This window comes from Physella acuta, unplaced genomic scaffold (assembly GCF_028476545.2).
Source record: "Physella acuta isolate Inbredline_101_S28 unplaced genomic scaffold, ASM2847654v3 ptg000195l, whole genome shotgun sequence".
Lineage (NCBI taxonomy): Eukaryota > Metazoa > Mollusca > Gastropoda > Physidae > Physella > Physella acuta.
Window position 1 is genome coordinate 239,984 of NW_026731714.1, and position 26,566 is coordinate 266,549.

Consider the following 26,566-nt stretch of genomic DNA (forward strand, 5'->3'; position numbering starts at 1 on the left):
TCGTGTATTATTTCACTCAACTCGCATTGACATCGTGTATTATTTCACTCAACTGGCATTGACGTCATGTATTATTTCACTCAACTCGCATTGACGTCGTGTATTATTTTACTCAACTCACATTGACGTCGTGTGTTATTTCACTCAACTCGCTTTGACGTCATGTATTATTTCATTCAACTCGTCGTGTATTATTTCACTCAACTCACATTGACGTCGTGTATTATTTCACTCAACTCGCATTGACGTCGTGTATTATTTCACTCAACTCACATTGACGTCGTGTATTATTTCACTGTCACCCAACTCACATTGACGACGTGTATTATTTCACTCAACTCGCATTGATGTCGTGTATTTTTTATCTGCTCTGTTTTATTTTTAATTGCTTGTAGTTTTTTTTTTTCGATTTTTTTTCTCTTATTATGGTGACTTCTTAGTTAAATACTTGTAATGTTTATGGGAGAGATGAAGTATAGTTCGCCTGTGGTCACTAGAGATGTTGTTGGTTATGGCCAGTCGAACGGCCAGCTGCCCTTTATTGGACTTATCAGAACTAGGGTGGACTGCTTTCACTTTCACTCGAAAAGGCCAGTTAAAACCAGGAATCGAACTCTAGACTTGGCGTTACTATTTGATTACATCGCCCTACCAATTTAACACATTTCCAATATGAACTGTTTCGTTTCTTTTAACAGACATTCTGACATATTCTAACGCAGTCATCTACCGCTATAATTGTTCATTACTAAACCACTAAATACTTTCTTAAGCTGACATTGTTTCCAACGTACACATTCACCTTTTGTTGTGTTAAATTAGCCCGCTGTGCAAACGTCGATTAATTGAAAGCCCAATACCACACGCAGTTCATTAGGAGAAAAAAAAATGTTCAGCCTAGACCAGAACACCTAGATCGATAGTGCTGTCATGTAACATTACATCATTGTCAGATTTGTAACCCCCCCCCCCCCCCCCCCGCAGTCTCCTCTTCACTCCCTCCTCGCTTCTTCTGTCGTGCCAATATTGCTTCTCCCATCGTCAACCCCTCCTCTTTAAGGGAAACATGGGTATCGCCCCCTCCCCGGGCTTTCCCTCATCGTCAGCCCCCACCTCTAGGGAGAACGTACCCCCCCCCCCCCCCGTATCGTCACCTCGAGGAAGTCACGATGTTGAGCGCAACGTGTCTGGAAACAACTAATTAACCTTGATTACCAGGATAGTCTCGTACCACTTGTTGCCTTCAATTCACGTCAAATACTTGCCTTCATAGATTTTCTCCCAATGAGTAAAATAGATACGATGCAGGAACCAATGTTAAGACAAAAGCACATTAAATAAACTTTCTTGTGTGGTCAGGAACCCAAGTAGATGTAGAAAAAAAAGTAATGAATGAATGATTCGGTCCGGCTTATGTATGAACCTGTGCTGTAAGTATAGCTAGACTCTAGCAGGCAAGCGGGCGCCCCAAACAAAGCAGTCCGTGATGGTACCACCGGTCCCCTCACCTCCCTCACCTCCCGCACGTGCCAGTCTAGGTCTGGTGTAAAAATAAAATAATACACTTTGCACGTGACGAGGCTTAATGCAGATGGCGTCATCCTGGTGATTGGTGACGTCGATGTTTAAGCCGGGCATCTGTCTCGGCCAGCTTGAACCAACACGTGGAGCATGCGCACTCGCACTTGGTTATATTTTCTATCTAAACTTACCCTGTATAAAGTTTGACGTGTTTCAGTCAGTCTGTTTAACATTCAGGTAACATTTTGTTTATAAGTTGTTTCAAGTCATTCACAACATGTTCTAAGCGAAACGTGTATCTATCATTCATTTCAGAATTGCCGTGGAACTGAATAATGTGTGTACTCATTCTGCTATGTTATCTTCTATTTCAGTAATGTCGCGGAACTGAATAATGTGTACGTTAACCCGTTATGTTAAATAATGTGTATGTTTAACCTATTAAACCTGTTTTCATCCTCTATTTCAGAATTGTCGTTGAACTGCATTACACCTAACCGGCAACACGATAATGTACAGTTGAAAAGATTTCCTGCACTGGAATAGATTTTTTCCCCAGCTCGTTTGTTTTTCCTTATCGCTTGATGGTCACGATTTTAATCAGCGGATATTTTTCTATGGAGTGGACCGTTTGTTTCTAATAACTGGAAGTGGTGTAAGGGAAATAAATTCTAGCCAGTTCCCGTGGTCTCCGCGGCATCACACGTCTCGGACTGTGTACGATGAAGCCCACGACTAGAGCCGCTGGAGACTCGATGGACTAACCCCGCGCCTCTCTGTACACCAAGATGGCGGCGGCACACAACAACGACCTGGAGGATTACTTCAAGGAGCGGGACACTATAGAGCAGAGCGACTCACACAGCGATGACGATGAGTTGTCCAAAACGCCGGACGGTGAGTTCATATATTTAACACCCCCAAAATACCACCCCATCTCTATTTCTTTTAGACATGCTAAAACATCACATTTTTATTTTTGAAATATACGATGAAGACAATTAGGTAAATCTGTTAATAGAAATGTTTGCAGTATATATAGATCTACGTTCTAGTTTTTTTTTTTTTTTTTTTCTCTGCTATAATCTGCTTGATAGTCCTGCTCCTAACCCTATTATTGACTTTGATCGTAACACTAATAGCGAAACTGGCAAAAACCACCCTGTCTTTAATATATTGTCCTGCCCCTTTTTGTAGGAATTGAAAGTGACCACACATATACAAGTTGGCCAACTGCTAAACGGTTGTCTATTTTAAAAAAACTCCACTGTACACACCTGGCAGGTAGATGGGGCTTAAGAATTCGTTCGGCTGACTTGTATTTAGGGTTAGGGTAAAGTCTTGTGGCATCATTGGGGGGGGGGGGGGGGGGGAGAAGAGAGGAGCAGTGTTTCTTTCAAATTTTTCTCGGGGGGGGGGGGGGGTCGACACACGGGTAAAAGTATATGTATTTTTTCTATATTAATTATATTTCGTTCAGGGTGGGAGGGGGGGGGGGGGAGGGTTGTATACATGCTTCGGGCGGGTAAACCCCCGAAGAGATTCCTGAAAGAAACACGGAAGAGGAGTGTTTTTATGTGAGGACAGTAAGGTGAGATGGGGGATAAACTCTAGTGAAATGAGCGTGACGTTATTTGTGGCCGACACCTAACCCAGAACACGTGACTAGCTGACAGGGAAGCAACCAGTTTCAAACCAACCCGGTAAAGCTGGTAGTTAAAACGGTTTAATGGGATATACAATTATCATTCTCTAGGGAAAGCTTTGGTGCAATTACTGATTGGAATATTGATGATCTTACCTCACTGAGCAACATTTTACCATAGTTTGATACAAATCTGTCACACTTATTTTACCTTTTTCGTATACGGAGTATAAGGGGAAGTATTTCCTGGGGCGGAAAAACCATGTTTTGCAATCTTGTCAATATGAGTTTGTGTGTATTGGGGGAGGTGGGGGGGGGGGGGGGGGGGTAAGTGAACTCAATAACTTACGTATCGTTTCAGTTAGTTAGGCGAAAGTTTATACACATGTATGAATGTGTACGTAGTTTTCTATCAACTTTAGAGCAATTTCCGGTAAACTTAACAGGTACTAAATCTTTATTTCTTATTTCTAAATCCATCACAATATTTGTTGATTTCCTACATCTTGCCGACCCTTAGATCGAACCACCATCATATCTGTTGATTGCCTACATTTCTGTTGATTGCCTACATTTTGCCGACCCTTAGATCGAACAACCCATCATATCTGTTGATTGCCTACATCTTTCCGACCATTATATCAAACCACCATCTTATCTGTTGATTGCCCACATTTTGCCGCCCCTTAGATCGAACTAACCAGCCTTTGTCCACACGGAGCTTGACCTACTAAAGCCACAACAAAAAGATTTTCCTCTGCGCCAATATTTGCAGTTCGCATACCGATTGTTGAGGGAGCTTTAAATCCCCACAGGTTAAACAAGTGTAGCATGAGAGCCTTTCATATTTTACTCGTGAACTGTACACAAGCATATACACTACATCACCTGCTTTAGTTCAATTTTTTAATGAACTGGGGACAAACATTTATTTTTTTCTCATGTGTTGTTTTATTCGAAATAAAAACTTGTACTTGTTAGAGGAAATTTTTAACGAAAGAAACCGTAAAGCACCTGTTTACTCCCCAAGACTTGTCGCGACGATGCCCATTGTATGTGCACACAATCCCCCTGTTCACACCGCCACATACCTGAGGACAGATACACGAGCATACAGTGGTTTGTTCAGACTTTTGTTGTTCCTGTTATTATGGCAACTTGAATGTTTGTAACTTTGTGCCCAACGTACCAGATTAGAATCAGTGTATACAAACCTTCCCTTTGAAATTAGTGTATACCAGCCTTCCAATTAGGAATCATTATTTATACGAGCATTCCCTCCTGAATCTTTGTAATACCTTACCATTGGAGTCATTATATACGAACTTTCCCGTTGGAATCATTGTAATAAAAGCCTTCTCAATGGCGTCAAACGTGTATATCAATCTAAAACTCTGATACTTAGCTGATGAAGATCCAGTTTACATCAGCTTAAGGTTGACATTTGTATAGCCTGGTCCTAATGCTGTAAAACGACCGTTACAACTAGGCCTAAACCTACACTGCTCTTGTTCTTGTAATGGCAGAACGTTGATTCCTTCTAAGTGGTCCTCGTGTCCCATCCTGGAATCGTCACAAGCTTTTATCGATACGTTACCAGTTACCATCCAAACATGCTAGGATTGCGCAAGATTTGAACTATTAACATAGACGAGCATGACTGCATAAAGATTTCATAGCGTAGCACGGTGCAATTACTATTGTGTAGCACTTGTGGGCATGTCCTATTGTGTAGCACTGGTGGGCATGTCCTATTGTGTAGCACTGGTGGGCATGTCCTATTGTGTAGCACTAGTAGGCATAATCCTGTGGTAGACTTTTGATGGCAATTTCTTTCAATGTGATGTAAACGTACTCCATGACCTTTTCTTTGAATGTTTTATTACAAACTTATCAAGTTATAGGGCCTACACATTATATGCATGTTCGATTTGTCTGTGTACCATGTATAACTGAATCAATACATAAGTTAGACTTAAATCGGGAAGTGTAGAGCTTAATCTTCGTCAGACCATAAATATTCACAGATAAATATTATTTCATATTCCCACGTACTTTGTTTTTATTACAATACATTATGTATAGAATCTACATCTTCTTGAGCAAAACTCGTTACAATAAATAGAATACAATTCTTGAGGAGCAACACCTTTGATTCTTCATTGAAACATTGTGTATTTATTTACCTAACGCCAGCTTTGTTGGGTAAGACAGAATGTAAATGGCTGTATTTACCCTGCCTCGTTACAACAAATAGAATACAATTCTTGAAACATCGTGTAGGCCTATTTATTTACCCAACGTTGGGTAAGACAGATTGTAAATGGCTGTATTTACCCTGCCTTCAACAGGGGAGTCAGTAACGATAACTCAAGCCTGGTTCGAACACCATGTTATTTCCGGCTTGTTAGGCCAGAGTTAGGCCTAAAGGTCATCATTCAGCAAGGGGAGGCTATTTCCCTATTCTTCGCCGTGAATGCACGGAATGATTCTGAGCATTGCTCTCTATTTTTAATCTCTCAACACCTGGCATTGCTTTAACGAGAGCGGCACACACCGGAGGAGCGTATCTCACTTCCTTTCATCATCATCGGAACATTTAACCCGTCTTTAAACCTACTTTCTTTCACCATCATCGGAACATTTAACCCGTCTTTAAACCTACTTTCTTTCACCATCATCGGAACATTTAACCCGTCTTTAAACCTACTTTCTTTCACCATCATCGGAACATTTAACCCGTCTTTAAACCTACTTCCTTTCACCATCATCGGAACATTTAACCCGTTCTTTAAACCTACTTTTTTCACCATCATCGGAACATTTAACCCGTCTTTAAACCTACTTCCTTTCACCATCATCGGAACATTTAACCCGTCTTTAAACCTACTTTCTTTCACCATCATCGGAACATTTAACCCGTCTTTAAACCTACTTTCTTTCACCATCATCGGAACATTTAACCCGTCTTTAAACCTACTTCCTTTCACCATCATCGGAACATTTAACCCGTCTTTAAACCTACTTTCTTTCACCATCATCGGAACATTTAACCCGTCTTTAAACCTACTTCCTTTCACCATCATCGGAACATTTAACCCGTCTTTAAACCGACTTCCTTTCACCATCATCGGAACATTTAACCCGTCGTTAAACCTACTTCCTTTCACCATCATCGGAACATTTAACCCGTCTTTAAACCTACTTCCTTTCACCATCATCGGAACATTTAACCCGTCTTTAAACCTACTTCCTTTCACCATTACTAGAACATTTAACCCGTCTTTAAACCTACTTCCTTTCACCATCATCGGAACATTTAACCCGTCTTTCCGTCTTCAAACCTACTTCCTTTCTTCATCAGTAGAACATTTAACCCGTCTTTAAACCTTATCTTCAGTAAACACTTTTAAAACCGGTTTATTGATTCAACGACGATAAATTTGAGAATACATCTGTTGACTCTGTTGGTCTACATTTCTTGTTTCAGTACACCCCCCCCCCCCGTGGACATAGTAAACGCCTCTTAAGCAGAGTCTTTTACTTGCATATATCTCTACTCTGCAAGTAACATATATTCCTCAAATAAAATAATCAATTCTAGTATAAAATTTATAACGGAGCAGACTGCAATGACGCTAAGGACGTTAATGAATAGCTAAATAAATGATTTAGGAAATAAAGTTTAAAAAAATGTTCGAACAAAATAATCAATGAATGGGAAGGCGGAAATCGATGTATACTGGTCATCATAACCTTCTCGCTCCAGTTTGTATTGATGTAACGTTTATGATGAATGTGTTCCAAGTATCAAACCAGTTTTGCTTTATGTATTATCTTTTCTACATGTTTGCACTAGAATATAGTGGCGGGTAGATCTTTATAGGCAGATAGCCCATACATATTTGAGTGTGTATGTGAGTGAACGATATAGTTGCCCATGTCGACTCGTTTATCAGGAGACAGGAAAATTGACAGCAGTATTACCCACATTCGTGCCCGAGTCGTAGTCCTGACGTCTACCTCACCGTGCCCTACCTTAGAATTCCCCCGTCCCCCACCGGACACCCTCGTGTTCCGGTCTTATCACCACCGTGCCCCACCTCATAAATTGCTCCCATACACTCCCGTGCCCCCCGGTTACAGCACTACCTCCCCCTCTCCCTCCACTACCCCCCCTCCTCCACTACCTCCCCCCCCCCCCCCGCCAGTTGACATGACGTTCTAAATGCCACGCGTGAGTTCTCAAGTTTACCGCCGAGTGTAGCACGGCTGGCAATTGTCAGTGCCATGCTTTTGTATTGATCGCACCCGATCCAAGGTCAAGGTCGTGTTTTTTTTTTCGATCCGGCGTTTTCTGGCACTCAGCGTTTTTAAAACAATGCTGGTAGACGACTGAGTACTTTTTTTTAAAAAGTTAAATAAACATTGAATCTTCTGTTTGTTAGGAAAAAGCAGCTGTTAGTACAGCGAACATGTTGAATACATCTGACAAAGTGCCGTCTCAACTTTAATACTAAGGCTGATGTACATCCTCCATCTCTATAAGTTATTCTACATTGGTTTTACAAGTCCCTAACTGGGAGGCTCGGACTATAGCCAGGATAGACAAGAAACGTTTCACTAAATTATACGATCTGATTAAATAAAAACACGCTCACCTAAGCTATATGCTGAACTATTCATTATTTTATATTTATATGATGCAAATATAGTTATATCTCCGTTATAGATGCAAGTGACCTTTGCAATGTATCGACTATCCTTTTGTTGGAAGTTATTTCCTATCTCAATTACAAAATTGTTCAACTACGGATAGTTCGTTCAATTAAAGTGTAGAACAATATGTGTTGTTATACTATTTACTGCAAACATCGGGTTAAAAATGTGTAATGAGAAGGGTACGGGCGCCGAATTTAAAAAAAAAATAATTGGCGTATTAACAGTAACTTGGGAAACCTCTGCTTGAGCTATTTTCATATGATCATAGCAGTGTTTCTTTCAGACTTTTTTTCTGCGGAGGGAGGGGGGGGGTACACTGGTAAATAAAAAATTCTATTTCGTTCGGGTTTGGGGGATACTTGAAAGAAACACTGTGTCGTAGCTATACTTCAACTGTCACAACTACACACGTCACGTAAAATATTTGGTCTGTCATCTCCATCAAATATTGAAGAGACTAATCAAAACATGCCAGTTGTTTATCCCTGTTCGTCCTAATGTAAAGCCAAACTGTTTCATTAAGTAAATGGTTGTTTTTTTTTTTTTTTGTCTATTCATGCGTAGTACCTTAACTATCCCCCTCCACCTTTATGTGTGCGAGTGTACGTCCGCGCGCTTGTGTGGGGGAGGTAGGGGGCGTTCAGGGGATTATGCACGATGTACACTGTATAGGTAGCATACTATCGTTTATTCTTCACCTTAAAAACTTTACCTTAATTGGAGAGATGTTTGAAGCAACGATTAGCCCTGGGTAGCGTCCCCTGCTACCAACAGGAGCTGCGTCAATTATTTGCCGAACTGTTTACACCAATTAGTGTTCTAAATTAAGCGTACACACCAGCAACCCCCACTCAGGCCTATTCAACGTGGCTACTTACTTTTTAAAATACGTTTATGTTTGCGGCTACTTTTTTAAAATACAATTTTTCGGTTACTTTTTTAAAATACTATTTTGTTAGGCATTTTTTTATTTTTACGTCACTAGTTAAGAAAGGGGCAGAATTAATGGTGGATTAAAAATATTTTCAAGCATGTTCTTAAGAGCTGAATTACTTTATTATCAAGCAAATCAGTTAATTTAAATAAATCAACGCTGTAAACCTACAGACAATAATTTGTTTGACTAACTTGATCCTGTTAGTGATGTAGCACCGTTTCTTCTCTGTTGGCTGGGAAGTTACGTGTTAAGTAGTGTTAGCACTAGCACAGTACAAAATACCTTTGCCACTAGCACATAACAAAATACCTTTGTCACCTGAAGATCTACTACCTCACCTGTCTATAACACCTAGCACATTACAAAATACCTTTGTCACCAGCACATTACAAAATACCTTTGTTACCACCACATTACAAAATACCTTTATCACTAGCACATTACAAAATACCTTTATCACTAGCACATTACAAAATACCTTTGTCACCAGCACATTACAAAATACCTTTGTCACCAGCACATTACAAAATACCTTTGTCACCACCACATTACAAAATTACCTTTGCCACCAGCACATTACAAAATACCTTTGTCACTAGCACATTACAAAATACCTTTGTCACCACCACATTACAAAATTACCTTTGCCACCAGCACATTACAAAATACCTTTGTCACCACCACATTACAAAATTACCTTTGCCACCAGCACATTACAAAATACCTTTGTCACTAGCACATTACAAAATACCTTTGTCACCACCACAGTACAAAATACCTTTGTCACTAGCACAGTACAAAATACCTTTGTCACTAGCACATTAAAAAAATACCTTTGCCACTAGCACATTAGCACATTACAAAATACCTTGTCATCAAACTGATGGATCAAGTAAATTTTACATGAGCTTGCTATCACGTCTTTGAACACTGTCTGTCTTGAAATATGACTACTTTTGTTGATCCACCTCACCCAGTTCTGTTGTATGATGATATACTTACTTTTCTGGTAGATTTACACAAGACTATCTGCATTGTGATACTTTGGTCTTATAAAATGATACAATTGAATTATTGATCACATCATGTAGATTCTAATACCCCTAGCTTTTGTTGTAACTGTGGGGGATGGTCATGTTGCTCTATTATTTACTGCTCATTATCTGTATTTTATTAATTTTTTGAAAGATTATCCGTCTTTTATTAATTTTTTTGAAAGATTATCTGTATTTTATTAATTTTTGAAAGATTATCTGTATTTTATTAATTTTTTGAAAGATTATCTGTATTTTATTAATTTTTTGAAAGATTATCTGTATTTTATTAATTTTTTGAAAGATTATCTGTATTTTATTAATTTTTTGAATGACTTAGTAATTTGAAGTAGATACATATTTTCCCCACCATTTGTCATGAACCACTTCTATGTTTACAATTACAGAAGGTGAAGCAGAGGAAGCCTGGCTGGACAAAGCAGGATATGGGTTTATTGTTAGTAAAATTAAAGGTTGGTACAATAAATTTATATCATTTTATACCAGCAACTTTGGATTGTCTATGTCATGTCAATGATTAATATAACTTTTGATTGCCTGTGTGAACTATGTCCCCAATGAATGTAAGTTTTAATCACCTACGTCACGTGTAACTAATGAATGTAAGTTTTGATTGCCAGTGTGAACCACATCACTAATGAATGTAAGTTTTGATTGCCCATGTCCCCAATGAATGTAAGTTTTAATCCCTATGTCACCATGACACCAATGAATGTAAGTTTTAATCCCTGTCACCATGACACCAATGAATGTAAGTTTTAATCCCTGTCACCATGACACCAATGAATGTAAGTTTTAATCCCTATGTCACCATGACACCAATGAATGTAAGTTTTAATCCCTGTCACCATGACACCAATGAATGTAAGTTTTAATCCCTGTCACCATGACACCAATGAATGTAAGTTTTAATCCCTGTCACCATGACACCAATGAATGTAAGTTTTAATCCCTATGTCACCATGACACCAATGAATGTAAGTTTTAATCCCTGTCACCATGACACCAATGAATGTAAGTTTTAACCCTATGTCACCATGTTTTCTCCAGATGGTAAAGACCTGTCAGACAGTGACCTTGAACATCTGACCAGCTCTCTGACCAGAGCCCAGGCGGAGGCTGTACACAAGCGAATCAGCATAGTCAGCACAACAGTGCGCAGAAAAGACAAAAGCAACAAGATTCACGTCAGGGATATATTTCCATCCCAACATGACGGCCTCCCTCACAGGGATATATTTACACCTCCGCGTGACCTTCACACACAGGTTTTTGTCTTGATACATTTTTTTACTGGACTGAACTCCTTTATTATTAAGTTTAATTTTTTGTTGAACTTATGGAAATAATCTATATTTTATTGTGTGGCTAATTTAATGCAAACATTGAGTTGGTGGTCAAAGTTTACACTCAAAGGTTATAGGTAGTTAAAGCTTACTTTTAACAACTTAGTATAGGAAACTCATTGATATAATTCAACTAACACACATGTAACACACATGGATAAAAAAATGTATAGGGGTCGTCCATAAATGATGTCACACTCGTAGGGGGGAGGGGGGTCCATAATTTTGTGAAGGTGTGTGATGAGGGGGAAGGGGGGTAGGGTCAGATGGTGTGACGTCACATTTTTACATTATAAAAAAGCAATGTTAAAAATGAATTTTAGCCGTTATTTTGCATTTTACAAAACTGTTTTAAATAAATTGTAGTAAGAATTGATTAAAATACTCTATGCTGATAGAATTCAGAATACATTTTGGAAAAATGTAGTATTTTTAGAAAAATTTAACTGCAATTTTGTGGGGGCTGTTGGTTGAGGTGTGACATCATTTTAAGGGGGTGGTCGGGTTTTTTGTGACAATGTGGGGGGGGGGGGGGGGGAAGGTAAAAATCGTCAAAAAAGCGCGACATCATTTATGGATGACCCATAGTTGAATTAAACTAATTTGATAATTTTTGTTTTGTTTGAATTTAAAAAAAAACATTTTATTTTAGCACAATTTTTCCTCATGTATATCAAATGTAATAAAAGAGGATGTGTATGTAGCAATGTTTGTTCCCCTACCTACCAGGAGAAACAGAACCATGCATTTACCATGCCTCGGCCATCCCCCAGTAGGCACATCACCAAGTCACCTGAACCTAGGTCAGGGGGATTTGTACACAAGGGAGGCTACTCCATGTCAGGGGTTAGCAACGAGATCACAGAAGATGTTGAAGCAGGCATGGCATTACTTTTACAATTATTGTGGCGGGTTAATATTTGTTACAGTTATTAAAAATAATAAGGAGAATTGTTACACAAACTCTGTTTTCAACACAAAGTCGTTGTTTGATTTGAAATGTATACTTACACAAAAAATGTGTTGCATTTATATTTGTTTTTTGGGTTGATACACGACCTTATTGTTTGAGTGAATTTCCTTGCTAGTATTATGATTAATGGCTTGTAATTAATCCTAATGACAAAGTAGTATTGATTATTCTAAATAAAAATATATCAGAGCACTATTTCATAGCAACAAAATGCTTGAAAAATGTCAGATATTTCATACAAAATAAGGGTTGTAATTTTTTTTTTAATGCAAACAATGAAATGAAAAAACAATTGTATACATTAAAAAAATGCTTAATTAAATTTTTTTATTACCAAAGGTATAGCAACATTAGGTGTGCACCCACGCACCCAAAGTAGGAGCAGCCCCACTGACCAATTCTCTCACCTGTCCTCTGTCTCTGACATGGAAATCTCATTAGACTTCAACCAGGAAGACTCGGATAAGGTACGTCTGTTATGGCTTTATGTCTTGTTGCCAATGTCTGCACTCTGTCTGTTTAAAAATCTCATTAGACTTTAACCAGGAAGACTCGGATAAGGTACGTCTGTTATGGCTTTATGTCTTGTTGCTCAAGCCAATGTCTGCACTCTGTCTGTTTGAGCTGCCACCCAACTCTAGTTGGTTACCAGCATTCACATTTTCTAAGTCTAGCCCAGGACTCAGCATACACTTTTCTCAATTCTGATCCATTCAACATTCTTCTAGCCCAGGGTTGATGCTATACTACTCTCAATTCTGATCCATTCAACATTCTTCTAGCCCAGGGTTGATGCTATACTACTCTCAATTCTGATCCATTCAACATTCATTTAGCCCAGGGTTGATGCTATACTACTTTCAATTCTGATCCATTCAACATTCTTCTAGTCCAAGGTTGATGCTATACTACTTTCAATTCTGATCCATTCAACATTCTTCTAGTCCAAGGTTGATGCTATACTACTCTCAATTCTGATCCATTCAACATTCTTCTAGCCCAGGGTTGATGCTATACTACTCTCAATTCTGATCCATTCAACATTCTTCTAGCCCAGGGTTGATGCTATACTACTTTCAATCCTGATCCATTCAACATTCTTCTAGCCCAGGGTTGATGCTATACTACTCTCAATTCTGATCCATTCAACATTCTTCTAGCCCAGGGTTGATGCTATACTACTCTCAATTCTGATCCATTCAACATTCTTCTAGCCCAAGGTTGATGCTATACTACTCACAATTCTGATCCATTCAACATTCTTCTAGCCTAGTGTTGATGCTATACTACTCACAATCCTGATCCATTCAACATTCTTCTAGCCCAGGGTTGATGCTATACTACTCTCAATTCTGATCCATTCAATATTCTTATAGCCCAGTGTTGATGCTATACTACTCTCACTTCTGATCCATTCAACATTCTTCTAGCCCAAGGTTGATGCTATACTACTCTCAATTCTGATACATTCAACATTCTTCTAGCCCAAGGTTGATGCTATACTACTCTCAATTCTGATACATTCAACATTCTTCTAGCCACACTTCTCCAGCTGCCACCAGTCCTTGATACATCCTTCAATATTCCAGCTCAGGAGGAAACACTACTTTCAATTTTCTAATGGCATCTGCCCAGTTGCTTGAGGGCGACCAGATCATAATTGTTGGACGTAGACTAACCCACGTTTTTGGTTTGACTCCCGAGTAATTTTACATATTAACAAAAACAAACCTTTAACTTAATTGAAGATTTGAAACAATGTATGTATTTGCAAGACATAGAACTTAAATAATATTTTAAAAATTTTGAGGCCACATATCCAAATTTATAATCAAGTACAAGTCGGACATTGCACAAGTGAAAAAATTTAATATTCACATGGAGAGTATTCTGGGCAAATGCCATTCATTATTATTTAACTATTTTATTTCTATACTTTCCTTCTCAATTCCTAGCCACTCACAGCCTTTCTTTTAGCCATTGAGTTTTGTGCTACTGTATATCTTGCCTTGTTTTTCTCTGGATTTCTAATATTATTTCCTGTCTACCCTATACCTACTATTCCATATACCTCAAGTATACTTTTTTTACACTGACTTTATATAAGCATGAATTACTTATTTAAATTTGGCAAAATTGAAAATGTACCTATGTACCATTGTAGCTTGTCAGTGTTTAAATCTTTATAAGCTGATGTGCGTCAGCCTTGTGATTGTAGTAACTCACCACAGGCATCTAATGCAAGCAGTCACATACAATATTACTTAGCATGGACATCCTGCATATAACACAACTGAAACAGATATCAATGACAGATGATGGAGATATTTTCATTGTTAGAAATCTGTCTACATACAATGGAGGGAGTATTTCTTAATATTACTGGATGGTAAAATTTGAATGTGCTGCCCCATGTGTCTTGGGCACAAATGGCAAAAGTTGATGAAAATTTGAATGTAGATTCTTCATGATTTATCCAGCGGTCATATCCAGTATGTGGACTATTGGTTATTTTAACATTCAGACCACTGGTCTAGCACAGGTTGTTCTTTATTAAATTAACATGCAGACCACTGGTCTAACACAGGTTGTACCATTGCTAGTTTAACATTTAGACCACTGGTCAAGCATAGGTTGTACCATTGCTAGTTTAACATTTAGACCACTGGTCTAACACAGGTTGTACCATTGCTAGTTTAACATTCAGACCACTGGTCAAGCACAGGTTGTACCATTGCTAGTTTAACATTCAGACCACTGGTCAAGCATAGGTTGTACAATGCTAGTTTAACATTCAGACCACTGGTCAAGCATATGTTGTACCATTGCTAGTTTAACATTTAGACCACTGGTCAAGCACAGGTTATACCATTGCTAGTTTAACATTCAGACCGCTGGTCAAGCATAGGTTGTACCATTGCTAGTTTAACATTTAGACCACTGGTCAAGCACAGGTTATACCATTGCTAGTTTAACATTCAGACCGCTGGTCAAGCATAGGTTGTACCATTGCTAGTTTAACATTTAGACCACCGGTCAAGCATAGGTTGTACCATTGCTAGTTTAACATTCAGACCACTGGTCTAGTGTGGCCACATTAAACCTATCCTTGCTGTATAGCTAGAGCTTACTTTACACACACTGCTTCTAAAGCCACAAATGTTGTTTTGGTTCAGATTTATTTTATTTTTGACTGCTTAAGCATACTTTCTTATAACAATTAATTTAAGATTTACAAATAATTACGTTTGCTACTAGATCTAGTTTGATTGATGCGACTAATATACATTTACAAAATTATAATAGCCATTTACTACTGCTTAACTGACAAAATGTAATCTTTGGTACTGAGTGCATGAAGATAATCTATCAGCATAATTTATAGTGCTGAGTGCATGATAGTCAAATGTAATCTATAGTACTGAGTGCATGATGAAAAACTATCAGCATAATCTATGGTATTGAATGCATGATGTACAACTGTAATCTATGGTACTGAGTGCATGATTTATAACTGTAATCTATGGTACTGAGTGCATGATTTATAACTGTAATCTATGGTACTGAGTGCATAATTTATAACTGTAATCTATGGTACTGAGTGCATGATTTACAACTGTAATCTATGGTACTGAGTGCATGATTTATAACTGTAATCTATGGTACTGAGTGCATGATTTACAACTGTAATCTATGGTACTGAGTGCATGATTTATAACTATAATCTGCGGTACTGAGTGCATGATTTATAACTATAATCTGCGGTACTGAGTGCATGATGTGCAACATGTTTGTGAATGTCCCAGCTTGTATCTGCTCACCCCAGTTTAACTTCTCACCCTGTAGTAATGTTTGTTTAACCAACATAACACACATGCTGGATGCAGAAAAAAGGAGCACATAAGTTAGCATGAGATGTGAGTAATGTCCCCTGCTCTATTTACCATTGCATGCAGCAAAAAATAGCAACTCCCTTTAAAATCAGAAAATCAGTTTAAAAGTAGACCTCACTAGAAAGTACTCTATCTGTCTGAAACATTTGAAATAAAATAGCTAGTGCTTAATATTTTGTCTGCATTTTAAAAAAAAGATAACGCTAATATTTTTTATTATTAAATATTAAACTAATTTTTTTTTCTAACTAATTTTTAATAATTTTTTTTTTATTTTCAAAGAAAAACTAAAATAAGTTTTTCTAATTCTCGTCACTATTTACAACTTCTTTGCACAATATATTATCTTTTTTTATTTATTTTTTTTGGAATGCCACTTTTTTGTTTTTGTTTTGGAATGCCACTTTTTTTATAGTGCTAGATAGTTGATAACACTAGTGCAATTTAAGAAAAATTTCATGAAACATTTGATAAATGATTGAAGCAATTTTGTTCCAATGGTTGTTTCCCCTCTCAGTTCCAGACTATCTCCCCTGTCTCAACCTTCCCAGACCCTCACAGAATAGATCTCCCTGTAAGTAGGGTTGTCAGTTACTTTAGTCTAGTGGTCAGCTTGTTTTTGTTGTCTGGGTCAAATATTTTACATGGAACAGTTGTGAGAAAGATATATTTGTTGTATGTGGCATATTAGTTGTGAGTGATATGTTTTAGTGATGCAGTACATATATTAGCTGTAAGAAAGATATGTTTGTGAGTGATAATGTTTGTGAGTGATAATGTTTGTGAGTGATAATGTTTGTGAGTGATATATTTTAGTGATGCAGTAGTATATTAGCTGTGAGAAAGATATGTTTGTGAGTGATAATGTTTGTGAGTGATATTTTTTAGAGATGCATTGGATATATTACTTGTGCGTGAGAAATATTGGTTGTGAGTAAGATATACTAGGTGCATGTGAGATATAAGATATGAGTGAGGTATATTATTGTGAGTGACATATTAGTTATGAGTGTTATATATTTGGTGTGAAAGAACACATTTTTTACAGCATTTAAAAAGACATACCTTTGACGTAAGCAATTTTCTTTTGTTCAAACATAAAGATATGATTTAAAACTGAAAAAATATTTAGACTGTAACCAGATTTAAAGAGTAACCAAATGTAAATTTCTGTTTAAAATGATTAATCCCATATACTCTACATAAATAACAACAATGATACCTTTGATCAGGAAACATAACCAGGGCTGCCTACTGATACAATTTTTGTAATTATTTAACTGTTTTTACACAGAAATTACAGTTTTGTTTATATTGACATAATTATGGATTGACCTTTTTTAAATGTGGAAAATTGTTTTAAATGTAGACAGCCCTATTATACAATAAAAACTAGCCAAGTAATTGGAATAAACTCTCATGAGTAACATTCCCTCTAAGGAGCATGGCTTGTGTGCTATATATATTTTGTGTGCATGGTGCTCTGACATGACATGTAGAAGGGTAAATACAAAATGGCTGTGTCAGACTGACAGCTACTGGATGGCAGAGTGACTGTGCTACTTAGAGGGAACTCTGCTTATGAGGAGTGTTGATGCCTATTTGTTCTTTGTGGAGTTTTTTGTTAGGGTTGAGTTAATCTCTTCTTTTATTTGAAGTTGTGGTTAGGATTCAGCAAAGATACTCTATATGAGAGTTTATAATATAGGTCTCATGATAAATTTTGAGGCAAGTTAGTTCTATGTAGAGATATAGGCATGATTCAGTATAGCTCTTTGTCTTTGTTAATGTCACTCTTTGATCGTCTAACAGAGTCATCGAAGTATGAAGTAACGCAGTAAATACTAAAGTTTTAACAACAAAGTTTTTTTTTTAAATAAATTTTTAAAATTAATTAGAGATATGATTTTAAACTTTGTCAAAAATTTCATTCTTTTAGTAGTGTGTGACAAAGATAACGAAGACGTTAAAATTAGAAATCGAAAACAAAATTATCAAATAAATGTTAAGATTTAAACTTTTAAGCTGTCAATTTAATAATTATACTTAATTACAGGTTCTAAAAAGAAGGTTTGTATTTTAGCCTTTGTAAATAGTTATTTAGTAGTACACATTTTTCTTTAAATTTTTATTTTGCTCTGAGCTAAGTAACACAGTTATACTTTGTTCTAAATATTGTCTGTATTTCTTCAGGCTTTTGAGCCCAAACCAGATGCACTAGGGGTGACACATATTGGTGACATTGCTGAATGTGATATGGAGAAAATTAAACACTTGTCACATATAGAGCTGACCGCTTTATTTGATGCTTACAATATTATACATTCTCGACCAAAACGCAAGAAAAAGCTAAAAGGTTAGTAGATTTTTAAATTTAGGATAAAATAGAGTATTGAAAACATGTTTAAAAAAATAAAATAGGCCTAATATTCATTGATTTCATCATTATGTTAATATTGTGATGTACATTAAAATATAAAGTAGTAAGTTGTATTGTGGTGTAAATGAAAATATTAAGCTATCTTTGTTTATGTAAATTTTTCATAACATCCTGTCTATCTATAATTTTGAATTTATTTTGCATTAAAGACAATGGCATTTTCGGAGTACCATTGGAACTTCTAATTGAACAAGACCAAAAAAGACAGCCTGGTACCAAAACTCCCATAGTTTTTCAAAAGGTATTTTTTCCTTACTTTACCATTACTTTTTTAAAAGACTTAGATCTAATTGTGTTTTGATTCCTGAGGATCTATGCTACCTACCTCTCAATACTAATTAGCTTTAAATCAATTATTAATTTTACAGATGGTTGAATTCCTAGAGAAAGAGGGCCTGTATGCTGAGGGCATTTTAAGAGTTTCTGGTGCTGAAACAAGGGCGAGGGTAAGGCAAACCACGTCGTTTTATTCTTTATCACATAAATAAACTTATTAATACAAGGGCTAGGGTAAAGTCAAACCCCCTCCTTTTATTCTTTATCACATAAATAAAGTTATTAATACAAGGGCTAGGGTAAAGTCAAACCCCCTCCTTTTATTCTTTATCACATAAATAAACTTATTAATACAAGGGCTAGGGTAAAGTCAAACCCCCTCCTTTTATTCTTTATCACATAAATAAAGTTATTAATACAAGGGCTAGGGTAAAGTCAAACCCCCTCGTTTTATTCTTTATCACATAAATAAAGTTATTAATACAAGGGCTAGGGTAAAGTCAAACCCCCTCCTTTTATTCTTTATCACATAAATAAAGTTATTAATACAAGGGCTAGGGTAAAGTCAAACCCCCTCCTTTTATTCTTTATCACATAAATAAACTTATTAATAAATAAATCGAAAATAGTGTAAAGTACTGTATTTATTGGCTTTCAATTCATTTTTATTGTTATAATTGAGATTCAATATTTTCCACAAACCCACAAACCAACAAACAGACTAAAAAAAGTGTATAAAAAGCAGCTGTGTTGATTGATCCCACCTTCTCTTGCAGCAACTGCGCCAGGACATAGAGGACAAGTTTTACCAGGGACTTTTCACATGGGGGGACGCTGGCGTCCACGATGTGGCTGTGGTCTTCAAACAGTTTCTGAGGGAGCTTCCTATCCCTCTCCTGTCTTCTGAGTACCTGGACGCCTTTCCTCATATCAGCAGTAAGTGGCTGGGTTAAGGCTGCTAGCTAGTATACTAGAGATAGACTCTGTTGGTATACAGAGAAGTAGCTTTTCCACTCATCCCACAAAAATACGATTGTACCAGTTGAGGATATTATACCAAATAAACCAATATTTTTCAATCTATTTATTTATTCCAACTTAATTTGAAAAAATCAAAAGCTGTTCCAAAAATCAATTTTAAATTATCTCCTTCAATGAAAATAAATAAATAAATATGGCAAGTTATTTAATAAATGGAAAATTGGGGGAAGCCATATTTTCTACACCACTTTAGCTTTCAAAAAGAGGCATTTAAAGGACCGGGCTTAAAGATTAAAGATGTCAATAGAGGTTATAAGAATAAATTAGTATCAACCACCAGAGAAAACATTCTTTAACTATAAGTTTTTTTCTAGATCCTAACAAGTAACTTGTGTGTATCTTCAGGTATTCCTCATGTTCTTGAGCAGCTGAAAGCTTTAAATTTATTGATTATATTGTTGACTGATGAACATAGAGATACATTAAAGGTCAGTTACTTGCTGTCTCCTAATTAATAAAATAATTGAGCAATTGAAAGCTTTAAATTTATTGATTATATTGTTGACTGATGAACATAGAGATACATTAAAGGTCAGTTGCTTGCTAAATACTTGCCGTCTCCTAATTAATAAAACATCTATTCGTTAATTAAACAAGACCACTTAAAAGCTGATATATTTTATTATTTTGGAATAACATTTTATTTTAAAATGTTATTGAATTTGAATTGTTTTTGTCGCCTTGAACATAATCCATTCCTTTTGTCCTTGTCAGGTGCTCCTCAGATTTTTACGGAATATTATTTCACACAGTAATAGAAATAAGATGGGCCTGAACAATGTAGCAATGATTATGGCCCCTAACCTGTTTCTGATGCCCTCAAAAAGCAATAAAGAGAAGCCAGACCTAGAGGTGGAGCTCAAGAAGGCAGCGGGTACCTCCAACATTGTCAAGATGTTGGTGACCTACCAAGATGTGCTGTGGACGGTACGTTACACACATTTCTTGTTTCTTAATGAACTTGTTCAAGTAAAATGGTTTGAACATTGTTGTTCTTTTATTGGTTTTTTGATGTAAAAAATGAGTTTTTGTGATTTTGAAACATTGTTTTTCCAGATTCCGACAACATTTATTGCCCAAATTAGGCATCAGTATACAACAGAGGCTCACAGAAAATCCAAAGATGGCTTGGTAGGTTCTAACAAAATTTGGTTTTTGTAAACAGCTGGGTTTGATGATGATCTTTTAAAGGTTCCTACCAGTTAATTATGATGTCAGTGTATGACAGTAGATGTCACTAGATGTCAGTGTATGACAGTAGATGTCACTAGATGTCAGTGTATGACAGTAGATGTCACTAGATGTCAGTGTATGACAGTAGATGTCACTAGATGTCAGTGTATGACAGTAGATGTCTTAACTAAGCACCAGTTGCTTCTGTGTTACAGTGTTATAGAATAAGTTTAGGAGGTTCCAGTGTAAAAAAAATGTAAGGCCTGAACACATCATATGATGCCCCTTTTGTTTTTCAGTTATCCAAGTTCTCAAGGAAGAAAGACAGATCAGAGGTGTACAAGAAACCTGAACAGGTGGGTTTTAGGTTGGAACAGGGGGGGGGGGGGGGGTGAAAATATGCTAGATCTAAGCAAAGGTGGAACAAGCTTCATCAGAACAAAATTGGCTGGAATCATGTGGAGTCTAGGTGGCTGTATGAGAAGCCTAATACCCTAGTTACCAATGTGTTTATCCCATCCCCCTAGTTACCAATGTGTTTATCCCATCCCCTAGTTACCAATGTGTTTATCCCATCCCCTAGTTACCAATGTGTTTATCCCATCCCCCAGCAGCCTGAAGCCCAGGATGGTTATATCAAAGTTCAGGCCCCAAACCTGACAAAAACCTACGCCTTCATAGCACTGGACCAGTCCACTACAGCAGCTGATGTGGTGGCCAAGTTCAAGTGGGATCAAGTCAGCAAGTCTTCTGAGCACAGGTATCTGATCTGTACACAATAGTGTAGGGTCTCTTTCTCAAATTCTATTCACTCAATAGTGTAGGCTCTCTTTCTCATATTCTATTCACTCAATAGTGTAGGGTCTCTTTCTCATATTCTGTGTACAATACAAGGTTTCATTCCGATATTCTATGTACAGTGTAGGCTCTCTTTCTCATATTCTGTGTACAGTGTAGGGTCTCTTTCTCAAAATCTATATACACACTAGTGTAGGCTCTCTTTCTCAAATTCTGTGCACACAATATTGCAAGGTCTCATTCCCATATTATTCTATGTACAGTTTAGGGTCTCTCTCATATTCTATGTAAAGTTTAGGATCTCTTTCTCAAATCCTGTGTACACAATAGTGTAGGATCTCCTTCTCATATTCTATGTACACAATATTATAAGACTTCATTCTCAAATTCTATGTACTCAATAGTTTAAGGCCTAATTCTCTTCAATATGTGTATTCTAAACAGCATGTAGGCAGTATCCCAGTGTTCTTTAACCGCTGTGTTTTAAAAAGCTGTTGTCTGTGTATATAATAAATGGAGAAACCTGTAAGTTTTTCTATAACGTAACTGTTGTTGTCTCTCCCCAGTACCATAGGAGGCGTGGAAGAAAAGGCTGGTCATACTTATGTCAATCCCAACAATGCACAATATGCTCATGATTCTGATTGTTTGTTTGAGGTGGGGGGAAACATAGGTAAGGAAAAACATTACTCTCACCTGCTGTGAAAACTAGTTTTTGTTTGCTTGAGGTTAATCAATAACACACACAGGCTTAAAATATTTGAATCAATAACAAACACATGCTTAAAATATTTAAATCAATAACACATGCTTAAAATATTTAAATAAATTTTATAAACTTTAAATATTTAAATCAATGATCTACACACATCTTAAATATGTATATCAATAACGCAAACAAACTTACAATATTAAAAACAATAACACACACGCTTTAATATTTAAAGCACAAAAGAAATATTGTATGATACTGTAGTATGGTTGTAGACACCCTTCATAATTTTACAACTTAGCCAAGGGACATAACACCTTTTTAAACTAATTTTTCTCTCTCACTAGAAACATCTCAAGCCATTGCTTATAAATACAAAGTCAATTTAGAATTTTTTTTTCAAATAAAAATGCTAAATTCAGAACTACTTGTCATCTTCTGTTACATATAGAATCTAGTTCAGTTTACATCCTTGTTCCATTTATCCTAGTTAGTTACCTCTACATGAAAGTTGCTGAGACCCATTGTGACAATTGTTTCTCTCTCTACAGCTGAGAGATGTTTGGACCCCAGGACCAATATGATGGAACTACACCGGATCAACCCGTATGCTGAATGGGTCATCAAGCCAAGGAAAGACAGATAACTCATGGCTAGTAACTAAAGGAAAGACAGATAACTCATGGCTAGTAACTAAAGGAAAGACAGATAACTCATGGCTAGTAACTAAAGGAAAGACAGATAACTCATGGCTAGTAACTAAAGGAAAGACAGATAACTCATGGCTAGTTACTAAAGGAAAGACAGATAACTCATGGCTGGTAACTAAAAGAAAGACAGATAACTCATGGCTAGTAACTAAAGGAAAGACAGATAACTCATGGCTAGTAACTAAAGGAAAGACAGATAACTCATGGCTAGTAACTAAAGGAAAGACAGATAACTCATGGCTAGTTACTAAAGGAAAGACAGATAACTCATGGCTGGTAACTAAAGGAAAGACAGATAACTCATGGCTAGTAACTAAAGGAAAGACAGATAACTCATGGCTAGTAACTAAAGGAAAGACAGATAACTCATGGCTAGTAACTAAAGGAAAGACAGATAACTCATGGCTAGTAACTAAAGGAAAGACAGATAACTCATGGCTAGTAACTAAAGGAAAGACAGATAACTCATGGCTAGTAACTAAAGGAAAGACAGATAACTCATGGCTAGTAACTAAAGGAAAGACAGATAACTCATGGCTAGTAACTAAAGGAAAGACAGATAACTCATGGCTAGTAACTAAAGGAAAGACAGATAACTCATGGCTAGTAACTAAAGGAAAGACAGATAACTCATGGCTAGTAACTAAAGAAAGACAGATAACTCATGGCTAGTAACTAAAGGAAAGACAGATAACTCATGGCTAGTAACTAAAGGAAAGACAGATAACTCATGGCTAGTAACTCAAGAAAGAAACATAATGCACACCCTTTCCAGTTCTCAACAGTACAGAGGCGTAGCGACCCCTCCCAGCGCCCGGGGACAAACTTTCGATTTGCACCCACCCCTCAAACTTTTCATTTGCACCCGCCCCCCCTCAAACTTTCAATTTGGTGCCCCCCCGAAGGTCGGCGCCTGGGGACATATGTCCCCCCGCCCTCGCTACACCTCTGCAACAGTCACATTTTGATTCTCTCTCTGTGGTTGTACCTAAAGTGGTATTGTTGACATTGCCAGATAAACTGTTTTCTATCCCACATGCCAGTTTGGAATGCTGTGGAATAAAATTATCAAGGAGATACCAATTGCGGAAGACAATTATTTTTTTGTACTGAATATGTACCGAATCTATATTTAGGGGTTATTTTTATGATGCTACTCACTGTGCAATTCTACTTTTGTATCTTATAGTATAAGTTATATTTTCTAATAACATTTGTTGACATTTCATGGCGTGTTTGGTTAAAAGATAAAAGCTTGGTAAAAATGCTCTACTTTTATAGTATTGTCATCTGTTAGGCAAATGTTGACATTTTGTTGGGCTGACATTTGGCTGTTTAACTGTGATGAAGTTGGGTTATGTTGGCCTCTGATTGTTGACAATTTGCTAGTGTTGACATTTAGCTCTGTTGACATTATATATAGTGGCATTTGGTAGTGTTGACATTCAGTAGTGTTGACATTTGGTTGTTTGATTGTGTTTTTTAATGGTTGTATTGACATGTGTGTTGACATTTGGGTGTGTTTGTGTTTTAAATGGTTGTATTGACATGTGTGTTGACATTTGGTAGTGTTTGTGTTTTAAATGGTTGTATTGACATGTGTGTTGACATTTGGTAGTGTTTGTGTTTTAAATGGTTGTATTGACATGTGTGATGACATTTGGGTGTGTTTGTGTTTTAAATGGTTGTATTGACATGTGTGTTGACACCATTATTATTTGAATGCCTTGCACATGTGTAAGCTCTAGTAGAGCTGAGTATTAGTTGCTACCATTCTGTTACTGATACATGTATTACTTAATTTAACCTGACAGCTTTAAATTGATTACAATTACTCTAGGTTTCTACCTTCTCCTGCCTCGTTTGTCCTGTGGTTTACTTTATATCATGGGGAGAATACAGACCAGATCAGTTGTTCTATTCTACTGAGTTTTTGTCTAACATTTTTTATTAAACACATTTTTACTTAGACAAGTTAGAGTGAGGTGAATAGCCAGTAATTGTTACACAAAATGCCCTAGGTCAGTGATCACACAGTGAGGGTCTTGCAGTGCTGAGAGTAATAAATGCACACACAAAATTTATCTTCACATAGGTTAGGTGCTACAGATTTACTTGGCACATCCTCAAATAAATAAAAGTAACCAATCAGTTGGCCAGATTTACTTAGTACATCATCAGATAAATAAAAATAACCAATCAGTTGGCCAGATTTACTTAGTACATCATCAGATAAATAAAACTAACCAATCAGTCGGCCAGATTTATATCAGTTGGCCAGATTTACTTAGTACATCCTGAGATAAATAAAAATAACCAATCAGCTAGCCAGATTTACTTAGTACATCATCAGATAAATAAAAATAACCAATCAGTTGGCCAGATTTACTTAGTACATCATCAGATAAATAAAAATAACCAATCAGTTGGCCAGATTTACTTAGTACATCCTGAGATAAATAAAAGTAACCAATCAGTTGGTTATTTGTGTTTTCACAGTAAATTGGTTGCTCCATTGAACTGATAAGTTTATTAAAAACTGGCAGCTTGTCATACAGGTTTTTGAACCCAAGACTAATCAGTAACATTTTAAACTAAAACTAATTTTTAAAATGTTTTTCTCATTTTGTAAACTAATATTTACACTCTGAGCAAGTTTTAGACTTTTGTTTTAGAGAAGTTTTATGGTACAATGTATACCCTTATATACACTGTATGGTTGTTAAACTGTTTTCCTGACATATCTATATTTATATATTCTGTATACATCTATTACCCAATTGGTGCAACGTGCAATTTTAGCAAACTATTTACAAATGTATCAAACAGCATATTTGTATTAAGACATTTGGATCAGTGCCTGTTAAACTATCTTACACATTTCTGTAAACAGGGTCTTGTACATACATCATTGGATGAATAAACTAATATACATCATCTGTTGCCATCTGTTTGTATGCATATATACATACGTTTAGGAATATATATTATATATATATGTATGTATATATATATATATATATATATATATATATATATATATATATATATATATATATAATTATATATATGTATACACACATATATATATATATATATATATATATATATATATATATATATATATATATATATATATATATATATATATATATATATATATATTTATAATTTCTGTTGTTTTTGCAGTTTAAATTGTAGATTTAAATCACTTTGGGTTATCTTCATGGTTAGGTTTTATGTTTTAAAAAGATTACCCTAATAATTTTTATATGTTTTCAACTGTTAGAAAGTTGTGATTTTGTTTTTAACACAATTCTGCCT

At 36.3% G+C, this 26,566-nt stretch overlaps 1 protein-coding gene across 1 annotated transcript in view; it reads left to right on the plus strand.

Annotated features, from left to right (window-relative positions):
• LOC131936909 (rho GTPase-activating protein 18) overlaps window positions 1–23,313 on the plus strand; it is a 33,655-nt gene extending 10,342 nt beyond the window's left edge. Inside the window, exons 2-18 of the mRNA XM_059294027.1 lie at window positions 1,991–2,418; window positions 10,267–10,332; window positions 10,931–11,148; window positions 11,956–12,106; window positions 12,539–12,666; window positions 16,610–16,666; window positions 18,286–18,448; window positions 18,682–18,773; window positions 18,901–18,978; window positions 19,585–19,744; window positions 20,195–20,277; window positions 20,564–20,776; window positions 20,906–20,980; window positions 21,322–21,378; window positions 21,634–21,782; window positions 22,387–22,493; window positions 23,084–23,313. Of these exons, the coding sequence (XP_059150010.1) occupies window positions 2,310–2,418; window positions 10,267–10,332; window positions 10,931–11,148; window positions 11,956–12,106; window positions 12,539–12,666; window positions 16,610–16,666; window positions 18,286–18,448; window positions 18,682–18,773; window positions 18,901–18,978; window positions 19,585–19,744; window positions 20,195–20,277; window positions 20,564–20,776; window positions 20,906–20,980; window positions 21,322–21,378; window positions 21,634–21,782; window positions 22,387–22,493; window positions 23,084–23,178 (2,001 nt within the window). The 5' untranslated portion in view covers window positions 1,991–2,309 and the 3' untranslated portion in view covers window positions 23,179–23,313. The remainder of the gene's footprint in view (window positions 1–1,990; window positions 2,419–10,266; window positions 10,333–10,930; window positions 11,149–11,955; window positions 12,107–12,538; window positions 12,667–16,609; window positions 16,667–18,285; window positions 18,449–18,681; window positions 18,774–18,900; window positions 18,979–19,584; window positions 19,745–20,194; window positions 20,278–20,563; window positions 20,777–20,905; window positions 20,981–21,321; window positions 21,379–21,633; window positions 21,783–22,386; window positions 22,494–23,083) is intronic.
• The last annotated feature ends 3,253 nt before the right edge of the window (window positions 23,314–26,566 follow it).